This window comes from Harpegnathos saltator, unplaced genomic scaffold (assembly GCF_003227715.2).
Source record: "Harpegnathos saltator strain DR-91 unplaced genomic scaffold, Hsal_v8.6 scaffold182, whole genome shotgun sequence".
In the NCBI taxonomy this organism is placed as follows: Eukaryota; Metazoa; Arthropoda; class Insecta; order Hymenoptera; family Formicidae; genus Harpegnathos; species Harpegnathos saltator.
The window spans coordinates 2,084,117-2,096,247 of NW_020229964.1; the positions used below are offsets into that span (position 1 = coordinate 2,084,117).

Sequence of the window (12,131 nt, forward strand, 5' to 3'; positions counted from 1 at the left end):
TCTCCCCCTCCTTTCTCTCTCTCTCTCTCTCTCTCTCTCTCTCTCTCTCTCTCTCTCTCTCTCTCTCTGTTCTCGCGGGCTCTCGTCGTCGTCGTCCTCGTCGTCGTCGTCGTCGCGATATCGCGCGGACGCGCAACCGGAAGTGCCGGGCGAAGAACCGAGAGAAGAACGAGCGAGCAGGCGCCGCGAGTCCGATCGATAGCGGAGGCGCGCTCCTCGCGAAAAGCGCGGAAAACCGGGGCGACGGCGGGAGAGGAACGGAAAAAGAGAGAGAGAGAGAGAGAGAGAGAGAGAGAGAGAGACAGAGATAGAGAGGGAGAGGAGGGGAGGGGGGGAAAGCGACGACGAGAAAAGAAAGACGCGTCGATCAGAACTTCCAGCCCACTGCCTCTTCTTCGGGACTGATGCCGATCGTGCCCGGACCCGGCGCTGAATTCGCGGACTTTGGCAACCGCGACCTGCTCTTCGGTCTGACGTCCGAGGAAGCCTGGCTGAACCTTTCCGAGGATGATCTACAGGTGAGGTCGATTCGTGGCCGCCTCGATCCGGCCGAGTAGTCCGGGCTGGCTCGTTCGCGCACGCAGAAAACCGCTCGGTCGATGCAGCTGAATTTCAGTCGCGACAAGCGGAACCTTCCGTGCCGCGGGAAGCAACTGAAAATTCGGTGCCAACACCGAGGGAATTTCCGTTCGAAGGTTTTTGCCGTCTCAGAAATGTATTCGTTTCCCTGGACCGAGCACTAACCCTTTGCGCTCGGGGAATATTTCCACATTTCCTTTTTCACTTTTCAATTCGACGATTATAAGTATAATTAAATACTAAATTCCCATAGAAATTGCAGAAAAGATCTCTATTTCCTTTAATGTTGCCGCCGCATTTTATTGTTTCATCGCGCTTTCTCTTTCTCTCTCTCTCTCTCTCTCTCTCTCTCTTTGAGTCTTGTTCGTGCCAGCACAGCTGGCATTCCGAGTTGCCGGAATAATTGCTAATGTCAGCTGTACTGGCATACCGAGTGCAAAGGGTGCAAAAGTTTCGTTTTTCACGCGGATAAACAGAACTGCGTGCGTAAGTGAAGGGGAAAAATATTCGAAAATCGCATCATTGGCAGCGTCATTCCACTTCTTCAAACTTCATCTCTTCGGTCGCGGTAACTCAGATTTCACTTCTCTTTATATGTACGATATAGTTCCGCGACTTCTGCGAGAGTAGCCTTTGCTGCGGTGACTACATTTTCGAGACGGATTTTAGTTCCTTCAATCGAAAGCGAATGGTTCTTCGGTTTGCCAAACAGAATTATCTGTTATTGAACTTCATGTAACGGAAAATCTCCAATTGTCTCTACAGAATATTTTTCTGCGTATATCCTGTGTACACGATTTCTTCAGTACTCAGTGTTCAATTCTTGCACGAAGCATGCATCCGTAAAGCTCTCGCACGTGTAAATTAGGCCAAGCCGAGCGGAAAGCTCTTGTACTATTTTGCGTATACCCGCGCGTGAAATGTCGAGTTATTTAATTAAAGGATGCATTTGCGCGATTTGTTGAACGAGAGCGACGGAGACGACGTCTGCGTTTGTCGGATAAGTTGAACAAAGGAGGGTGTGTGATTCTGCAAAAAAACACGCAAAATTCCGAGATTATTAATCAGTGAAGATTAGTACATAATCCTGCGCAATCATTCACGCAGATATGCTCGCTAATTAATAACTCGGAATTTTCTGCGTGAGTTCTCTGCGAGATGTCGGAGGACTTTTCTTGCTCAGTTTCACCTAATCCATAAGCGCGAGGGACGGCAGAAGTCGCCATCACGACTCATTTAACAGATCGCGCAAGAGTTCACTCACACTAATCCCCCGTAACTTATAACTCCAAATTTCACACTTGCCTGTTCGCGATGCGGCAGCGGACGAAAATTTTTCGCTCAGGCCAATCTAATTCTGTCAATTTGGAAGGTTGACGATGAATGAATGGATGGCTTCTAAAAGTAAGTCTTTTCTCTACCGTGGAATCCATATTGCCAGGAAGATGGGAAAAGGTTGCAGCAAACGATGGAAAACATTCTGATTGGAATAATTTAAACAATAAATAATAAGTAACAAACAACCCATTCGTCGTCAACCCTCAAAGTTCACCGAAACATCTAAAATTTCACATGTACACCCGGTACATTAGGTGTATGCAAAAGTTTTAGATTTTTTTTAGCCTGATGCAATTATTTCAAATTGAAATATTTTCCCACCGTTTTATGTTTTTCGCTGGTATTGAACTCTCTAAAACGCCATCCATCATAATCTATTGATACACATAACCTTAAAAACAATAGTTGCTACGAATGAGCGACGAAAAACTTGTATTCGACGCTGCATTCGATATGAAGCAAGGAAAAAATGCTGCTACAGCATGTGAATCCATTTGCTCCGTTCTTGAAGAAAATATTAGATCCCACAATGAATTTGAAAATATTGGTTTGGTCGTTTTAAGGACGGTAATTTTGACATGAACGATCGTCCGCACTCCGAAATACCACGAAAGCTTGAGGCCGACAACTTGGAAGCGCTGTTGAATGAAAACCCGCCCCAAATGCAAGTAGAACTTGCAGAGCTCGGAGTTGACCAAGCAACAGTTTCAAGGCGATTGCATGAAATGGGAAAAATTCAGAAGCCCGGAAAATGGGTGCCGCATGAATTGTCGCAAAACAACATTACCCGCCGGTTGACTACGCGCGTTGCTTTCCAAACAGCGCAAAAAAGAGTTTTTGTGGGATACTATTACTGAAAAGCGGATTATGTATGATAATCCTAAACGCAGACATTCGTGGTGGACCTCGTACAGTCTTCTACATCAGTGACGAAAGCAAATATTCACAGCAAAAGGCTCCTATTGTATATTTTTAAGGTTATGTGCACCAAGAAAGTTCAATACCAACCTTGCGAAAACACAGAACGGCCCGGGAAGATACTTCAATTTAAAATAATTATATAAGAAAAGTGAAAAAGAAAACTCTCTCTTTTATAAGCGGAAAAAACTGCGAGCCTTTTACGCTGTCACCGCGCGCCTATCGATTTCATCAAGAAATTCGTGTCGGGGCGGAAGTAATATCCTGATTAATAGCCGGCGCCTCGTGCATAATATGTAATTGACGTTGATTGGATATAGTTCGACAAATTGATGGGCTTTACGCGGAGGGGAGCAGCACCGGCCTGTGCTCGCGGGCAACTCGCTCCGGATATTATTGACTCGCTGATGGTCATGGCCGCTGGGCCGCGCCGCGGAGCGAGTCTTTCCACTTTGCCTGATCGAATTCCGTTGCGTACGAATCGGCGATCAGATGCATACTTACCGCCGGTGGCGAGCGAGTCGTTTGTCACTGCTCGCGCGAACGACCGAAATCGTTCGATTGCCAGCGGGCTGTTGGCGCTTTCTCGCGCGCCGCTCCTGACGAGCCCCGCGAAGCGCCCGGCGGACAGAGATCGCACTTTCAGCGCGATCGCGAGAGGGCGCAGTTTTTCTCGCATCCGCCCCGGCGTTGTGCTCTTTTCGGTGCTTTATTAACCCTTAAAGGCTGCCGAGGGTGAAATTTCATCACCTGCGAAATCTGTTTCGTTTTTATTGAATGTTAAATTATCCGCTGCAAACAATAACTTCTCTACTCTCCATCCAGTACTCAATAATAATAAAGTATTTAATTGCATTTTATAATGAAGCATTTAGTATTGCATTGGTTTGACTTTTTATTTCTGAAAATAAAAAAATGTATTTCACCCGCGACGGCATTAACGTGATTTTCTTTGACGGCAGCTTTTAAGGATTAAACAAGTAATAGTGGCGAGTGACGATGGTATTTGCTGCGTAAACGTTTCTCCCAACTACAACCCTTTCGCTGTGCGGTCATATCGGGTGAGCGGTGGGAGTTTTCATGACTTTCGCGGTGGAAAAATGGAGCGAGAGTAATTTTATTAAAAACGATTCATCCTCTCACTCCACCGAGTAATTGATTATCTCTTGACAGAAAACAACGGCAATTTCACCCGGTACACGCAGAAAACTATTTTCCGTTGATACGGCTGAATTTCAGTTACGACAAGCGAAATCTTCCGTTCCGCGGGAGTCGACTGAAAATTCGTTTGCAATGCAAGAAAAATTCCGTTGGAAGGTTCCTGTGGTCTCAGGAATGTATTCAGTCACCCGAGCCGGACATTAACCCCTAAACACTAGGATGGCTGGAAATTTATCCGATGATATTCTTTATCGGATAAAGTAAATTTAATTTTGTGGAGCAAAGTTGATGTATATTTTTTGCATTTTTAAATATCTTAAACCAGTGTTTCCCAATCCTTTTTGTATTTCGCACTCCTAAAAATTTATTAATGAACCTTTGCATCCCCTACAAAAAAAATTATTCGTATATTTTATGGTAAAAATTAGTTGTTAGGGTTTTAAGGTAAGAAGTTAATTTATAATAATTTATTGTCACATAGTATTGTTTCATAGAAATTAACTATCATTTTAATATTATAAAATTATAATTAATGGTATTGAGCTTCGCACAGTGATACGTGATGAACATATACGTACAGATACGAAAAAAATATATAATTTTAATGACATTTTTTTTAATTTGATGGTAAATATGCTGGATTATTCCAGAATTCATCTTAATGATTATTAATTATAATCTTTTTTCTACAGTGAAAGGACACTGTTTCTTTTTCAAAAATTTGTATATAATTTAAAACTGTTTTGTACGTTGCTACAAAATTTTACTAAATACTTATTAAAAAAAAAGAATGAAAAATTTATGGATGGAAATTTACCCGGGAAATTTAGCGATGGGAGCTAACAAAAACACCCTAGTGTTTAAGGGTTGGCATTGTCAAGGGTACAAGTTTCGTTCTTCACACGGATAAACAGAACGGAGGGAAGGGCGGGGAGGGGGCGCATAATTGGCAGCGTCATTCGATTTCTTCAAACGAGTCTTTCCGGCCGCGGAGGTTTCGCTTCTAGTTTCGCGCCTTCTGCGAGAGCAGCCGAATATTCCGCTGCGCTGGCTATATTTTCGCACCGAACAATTGGAGTCCCTTCAATCGGAGGCAGTTATTGACGCGAATGGTCCCTCGGATTGCGGAACAGAATTTTCCGTTACTGCGAGCGAGCCTCGCAGCGTAGCGGAAAATTTCTGGCTGTCGCTGGAGAATATTTTTCTGCGCGCAGCAATGGCGATCTGCGCGTCGCTAACACCAACACTGTTAACATTGAAACGACTCCGCCGAGCGCGGTTCTCTCAGCGTGCGCGACCACCGCTCGGACTCTCTCCTAGCTGCGCTTTTTCTCGGCGTGCGTTACGAAACAGGCGACTCTTACGGTTCGCAGAACGGCTTGAACGAGACGAGGAGAGATCGTATATTGCGCACTTACGTCCGGAACACCTACCGGTACCATTTGCATGAAATCTATTCGACTCTTCGGAACGAGTACACCGACTGGGAACGGGGCGAGCAGAGTCCCGTGGCGATCTGCGACGGTCTCTTATCTCTCCTCGGAGACGGCCAAGTCGCCGCGCCGCTCCTCAGACTGGCCCTACTGCACTCCGCCTCCGCGGGACGGGGCTATTTCCTGCACTTCCAGCCCGATGATCGACCGAGCCAGAAGGGCGAGGAAGTGCCGTATCTCTTGGGCATACCTCTTCTTCGCGGCGAGCTCACGTCCGCGACGTCCGCCTTTGGCAACTATACGACCGCCGACGAGAACCTGTCGAAGCTCCTCGTCCATTACCTGGCCAACTTCGTGAGGCGCGGGTGAGTCCTCGCGCGATCGCTTTCATCTCCCGGCTTTTTAATTCTGCATGGCGGGCATTCCGATTAACGACGTGTCTCTCGCGTATTATACGAGACACGCGTGTGTTTAATATTCGCCCGACGGCGGTAACGCGCCGCTCGCGAAGCTTCCGATGGCTCTCTCTCTCTCTCTCTCTCTCTCTCTCTCTCTCTCTCTCTCTCGGATCTCACAGCCGATCGCAGTTTTCGGCCGGCGGGGGCAACTTCCTGGGCGAAACACGAGCGATCCCGGCTCGAGTTATCCGAACGCGCAATCTCAGCGAGACTGAGATCTCTGCTTAACTCAAACAGAATACTGGCATTTTCCAGCCGGAATCGCTCGGACTCGAGCGGAAAATTCGTTCATTCGAGCAAACATTTTTCCCCGTATGTAACGCAGTCGTTGGGAGGGTCATCCTTTGAACAAATATATTCGGGGCGGAATGAGAATCAATTATTTTTAATAACGTCACCCGGTTTCTTTCCTTCATCGCGAGATCCATCGGAACTTTTGCACTCTCCCTGAATAAGTATTAGGAGCGTGATTTAATTCTGAGGGCTTTGTTCTCAAAGACTGATTTACTTAACAAGGTAATGAACAAATACTTTAATCAACATATTTCCCTCCGTTTTCTACAACTTCCTCCCATCTTTCTGGCAAGAGATGGATTCCGCGACGGTAAAAAGATTCTTCTTTGAAGTTTCTTGAAAAATAAATTTCAATAAATTTTCGCACTTGTTCAAAGTTGTGAAAGTGTATTGCATTGACCGGAACAAATGATAATCGGATGGAGCAATATCTGGAGAATACGCGGGATCCGCTTCAGGCTTCCCATTCCAGCTCTAACAGCGTTTGCTTCACTGATAATGCAATATGTGAGGTCGAGCATTGTCATGAAAAAGAATCACTTTGCGTCGTTTACTCGCATTTGGTGATCGTTTTTGGTCCAATGCTCGCTTCAATTTGTATAATTGTTGTCGATAACAATCAGCGGTGACAGTTTCATTCGGATTTAACAGTTCATAGTATACAACAATACCTTTTTGATCCCACCAAATACACAGCAATACCTTTGAACTGTGAATATCGCACCTCGAAGTGAATGTTGCTAATTGGCTCAATTCAGTGGATCAATTCACGATTTTTTTCGTTTAGGATTATCGAAATAGATCCATTTTTCATCCTCACTAACAACTCGATATTCAATAAAACTCTTCATCTTTTGTCTGGCGATTAACAAAATGCAAATGTTCAACCGGATCGCAATAACATTTTTCAATAATTGACGTGGAACCCATTTCTCTTCTTTGTGAATCTTTCCCATATCTTGTAAAAGTTTAATAACTGTTGTAATACTTTTCAACAATATTTCCGATCCAACATTTGATAGTCTGGCAAGTTCTGAAGTGGATTGTGCTGGATTTTCCTCCAATAATGCTTGCAAATTTGCATTTTCAAGCTTTTTCGATTATCCCGAGCGATCTTAACATTGAAATCACCACTTCTGAATCGTCTAAACCAATATTCACGTGCCTCAATTGATGGAGCAACACCGCTACAAATTTCTGTCAGAATTCTATTCTATCTTCAGCCGCCATTTTCTTCTGATTAAAAAACAAAAGCAACGTATGTCGAGGATGCTCTTCAGGAAGCTCCGTTTTTAAGACGGTGCCAACACGATTTTGACTGCGTCTAATAAACGACTAAATATCATGGATTAATATTAGAGCATTAAGTAACAACAGCTGTGATTGGAATGTCTTCGTCGAAACTGACATCAGTGCCATCTCTTGCAAAACCCTCAAGCCTAAATCACACCCCTAATACATCCGATAGGGAGAATGGCGAATCTACGATCGCGGCGAACGGAAACGCAAATTGCGTCGACGACAGGCGGGAATTTTGACGCGCCGTCGTCTCGCCGCGCCGGTTGACACGCGCTCGAGCCACGGAGCGAATCGATAACGCGGCGTCGCGAGATAACGCGAGTGCACGAGTGTGAAAGGGTTAATCGGATAAGCGAACGCGCGCTTCTTGTTAACTCAGCCGGCTCCAAGTCGGGACTGAACTTAAGTATCACATGCACTTCGATTACCCTCCGTGAAGAGGGTCTGAAAGGTGGTAGTTGTTAGGGTGAAGTTACAGCCGGGGAAGGATTTTGGAGGCAAACTCCCGCAAAGGCCGTTAACGCGCGTTCAGCGGAAGCTCGCAATCTCCGAGCCGGGGCGAAGACGACGGGCGGGAGAGGGAGAGGACGTAGAGGGGGAGACGCCGAGTGATTTCGGTTTCCTTAATTGCGAATCGCCGGCTATCCGGATGATTGCTCTGTCATTGACACGGAGAATTTTGCCGGATGGAATTTCGCCTCCTGCGGCGAATAATCGCGCGCGGCACTCCTTATCGGAGGCCGGTCCGACGTTTCGTTCGGAAACTTTCTTCATCTCGCGGCGTATCGCGCGAAATACGACGTTCCCGACTGATGTCGAGTTTGCATCTACGCCGCTCACGCGCCCACGATGTCGTCGATATTGAATTTTATCAGGCGACTCTTGGCCCTGGCGAGACTCCTGCTTGATGACGTCGGAGAAGCGAGGAAGTTCACATTGAAAATCCCTATCCGAATCTCGCGTCGAGATAAAACACCTGCGGAAACTGGCCTCTCGCTCTAACCAGTAACGGTTGACCGTAAAGTTAACGCGACGTGCATCCGCCTTAACCAGTTCATTGCTAATGACTTATATATGAGCGAAGAAAAAAAAGTGCCACAACTGGTAATGACTCGTATATGAGCGCCATGAATAGCTCTGCTTTCAACAAATTTTCAACAGATTTATATTATATTTGATACACCCATGTTTTTTGGGTCGTTCACTCTGAATTCGGAATCATTGAATTTGGAGGAATTCATAATGGCGGATCCAATATGGCGTCGCTTAAATTCTCAATTTTATCAGGTTTTAAAAACATTTATTAAGATTGACATCCCCATTTGATTTTATATGAAATCTTTATCGAGAGTTTTTCGGATCACTGGTGACGAACGCGGGGTCAAAGCTTCAAAATTCAAAATGGCAGATCCAATATGGCGGCTCCGAGTGACTAATTTTGTTATTCCATTATGGAGAAGATCATAATCAATAGGTTTATGAGTTTTTTGAGTTGCCGATGATGAATCCGGAATCAAATTTGAGAAATTCATCCTGGCGAATCCAATATGGCGGCGCTTAAATACTCAATTTTGTTAGTTTTTGAATATTTATTGAGACTGATATCTCCATTTGATTTTGTATGAAATCTTCTGTATAGAGGTATAGGTAGGACAAAGTCGAAGTCGAAATTTCAAAATAAAAAATGGCAAATCCAAAATAGCATGTCCAAATGACAAATTTTGTTATTCTATTATGGAAAAGATCATGTTCGATATGTTTACAGTTTTTGGTGGTTTTGCTGATGATAAATCCAGTCGAAATTGCAAAATATAAAGTGACAGATTCAATATGGCGGCTTCTAGTGATCAATGATATTCCGTTATGGATGTTACCTTCATTATTAACGGATGAGCTATATTGAAGGAAGCTACTTCTTTGCTGAAAGGCTTTGATGGAATCTTCGAATTTATGACATCGTTATCTGCGACCAAAAAAACCTATCGAGTTTGATACGTACTCATAATGGAAAAAAGTTAGCCCTTTGAAGCCTCCATATTGGTATATCCGCTAGTTTGAATTCGGAAACTTTGACGCTGGATTCATCACCCGCAATCCAAAGAAATCCTTATAGACAAATTTCTATGTAAAATATGAAACTATTGGCTCTCATCAGTTAGCACAAGACATTAATTTCGGGTCCACCAGTGAGCTGGTTAACCCACCTCTTCTCACGGTCCCATCACGCGGCTTTTTCGTCTGTTTATCGAACACTCTCGGGGCGTTTTAGAAACGTGGTAAATTGCCTGATCGCAAGCGTTACTTTACGCGGGCGTTTCTTCTCATCTCGATGCGATCAGCAGGAACGTTAGCATAGATTCCCTCGCTCCCGACGTCGTCATTCAAGATGGCTGCTGCGAGAGAGCGTGAAATTCCTCGTTACAAACTGCGAGCGACGAGGCAATATGTCCCGCGACGTAAGATGTCGCGGTAGAAAGAACGAATGGCGGAACCCGAAGGCGGAGGAAGCACGAGAAACGAGGTGCGCTAACGGAGAACTGTGCGTCCAATTGTCAAAGGGTCGCGGTCCGCTCGCTGTTTCAGAGATCCGAACGGCGCGGGTCCCTTATCCCCGGGACTGGAGGGCGGCCTAACGAGCCCGCCGTTCTGGGACGCGTACGACTCCATAAACCAGTTGTACCTGGAGGCCGGCCACAGCCCAGAGATGCGTTCGCACTACAGGGGCCACAAGATGTCGCTCTGGCTGAACCTACTGCCGCAGCTCCACCGGCCGGGCTACGAGATCAATATGCGCCACCACCACCTGGCGGAGAGTCCGGGCCTCTACGAGGGCCCGGTGCGGCCTCAAAGCACGGCCGTGCCGTTACCGGCGCCCCCGCTGCCCTTGCCATCCCCCACGGAGCCGTCGTCGATATTGAACGTGTTGTCCACCACGGAGTGCACCCCAAACGCGACCGTCGCGACCACGATCACGCCGACGACTTCACAGACGCTGCAGCAGTCAAACCTGGGCCCGGGCCCGAACAACATACTGCGCAAGCTCGCGTCCAGCCACTACCAGAGCTACACCACGGCCTTGACAGTGACCATCGCGGTCGGGGTGTTTTTGCTGCTGCTCAACATCCTCATCTTCGCGGGGATCTACCACCAGCGCGACCGGAACACGAGCGGCGGGGGCGGCGGCGGCGGCGGCGGCGGCGGCATGGCCGCCGCCTTCGGCAACAAGAAGAAGGAGGAGCTGCTGGAGGCCGGTTGCTCCGGTATGGACGCCGCCACAGGGAAGCAGCACTTGTCTTCCATGAACCTGATCAACTCGCCGTTGGTGTTGCCGCCGCACACCAAGGCCAAGATAGCGAAAGAGCTAGAGATGCAACTGCAGGAGTTCCAGTGCTCGCCGCCGCCCGGCGGCGGCAAGCGCATCCTGGAGCCGCCGTCCTACAGCAAAAACCCGTGTATCCAGAGGACCCGCACCCCGTCGCCCTGCGTGGACGCCACGATCGCCCGGATGGACGAGGTGAACGACGGCATGAGCGCTCTGCACGACAGCGAGGACGAGAACGAGGACCTGCCGGAGCCGCCGCCGCCGCCCAAAGCCCCGGCGCCCAACGTTGGCCTCGCGTGTCCTGGGATCCTGCGGCAGCCCGGCACTCCTGGCAGCGCGAAGAAGCGCGTGCAGATTCAAGAGATCTCCGTGTGATGGACCAGCGGTGCTCCCGCTCTTTTTCTCTCCTTTTCTCCCTCCCTCTCTCTCTCTCTCTCTCTCTCTCTCTCTCTCTCTCTCTCACCCTTCTTCCAGCCGGGATCTTTGATGTCGGGAGAGAGCGGTTCGCAGCGGGAACGCCGAGGTGGCGCGAGAGGAGCCCCGGTGTCGATCGAGATCAAGTGCATCAAGGGACTTTCCCTTTGAACTCTACTTGTTATCGGGGACACTCGAGGCGCGAGAGGCTCGCTCGGTGCTTGTCGAGGCGGGTTTCGTTACTCGAATGAGATTATTGTTTCCCGTCTTCCGCTCCGGAACAAATCGACCGATTTTACTCCTCCCTTCTCCCCCCTCTCCTCTCTCTTTCTCGTTTTTTTTCCTCTTGTCTTTCCGCTTTACTTTCGCCCTCTTTCTCTCCTCCTTCCTCCCTCTAGTACTTTCTTCCTTTTACGTGAGCGTCACAATGTCGCGCGACACGCTCGCGCTGACGTTCGGCGTTCGCGCTCGACGAATCTCTTCTGCACTCAGCCGGAAAGCCAGCCCGAACTGTCGACTAAGCAAGACGGATGGCGCGTTCAGACTCACGACTCGCGAGTTCGAGTGATCTTCTGCGCCAGGGGAGGGGAGGGGTTGAAGCGCCGGCGCGGCGGTTAGTCGCGGCCGAAGAAAGTGAAACATAATAATTTTTACTCACGGAACTGTACAGTGCACGCGCACAGTGGCCACGAACGAACGAACGAACGAACGAACGAACGAACGAACGAACGAACGAACGAACGAACGAACGAACGAACGAACGAACGAACGAACGAACGAACGAACGAACGAACGAACGAACGAACGAACGAACGAACGAACGAACGAACGAGCGAGCAGTGCTACTTACAGTGCGCGTTCGCTCTCTCGGCGGAGCTCCTCAGCCGAGGCTGCCACCGCGAGTGACCCGAAGCC

The 12,131-nt window shown here is 47.7% G+C and overlaps 1 protein-coding gene across 5 annotated transcripts in view; it reads left to right on the plus strand.

Moving 5' to 3' along the window:
• LOC105182503 (neuroligin-1) overlaps positions 1–12,131 on the plus strand; it is a 130,762-nt gene that overhangs the window by 36,124 nt on the left and 82,507 nt on the right. Inside the window, exons 5-7 of one of the 5 annotated variants that reach the window (XM_025297652.1) lie at positions 372–518; positions 5,370–5,794; positions 10,064–11,254. In XM_025297652.1, coding sequence (XP_025153437.1) covers positions 372–518; positions 5,370–5,794; positions 10,064–11,177 — 1,686 coding nt within the window. In that variant the 3' untranslated portion in view covers positions 11,178–11,254. Of the gene's footprint in view, positions 1–371; positions 519–5,369; positions 5,795–10,063; positions 11,949–12,131 lie in introns of those variants that run through there. The other 4 variants (XM_025297650.1, XM_025297649.1, XM_025297653.1 and 1 more) reach the window with 4 other exon arrangements.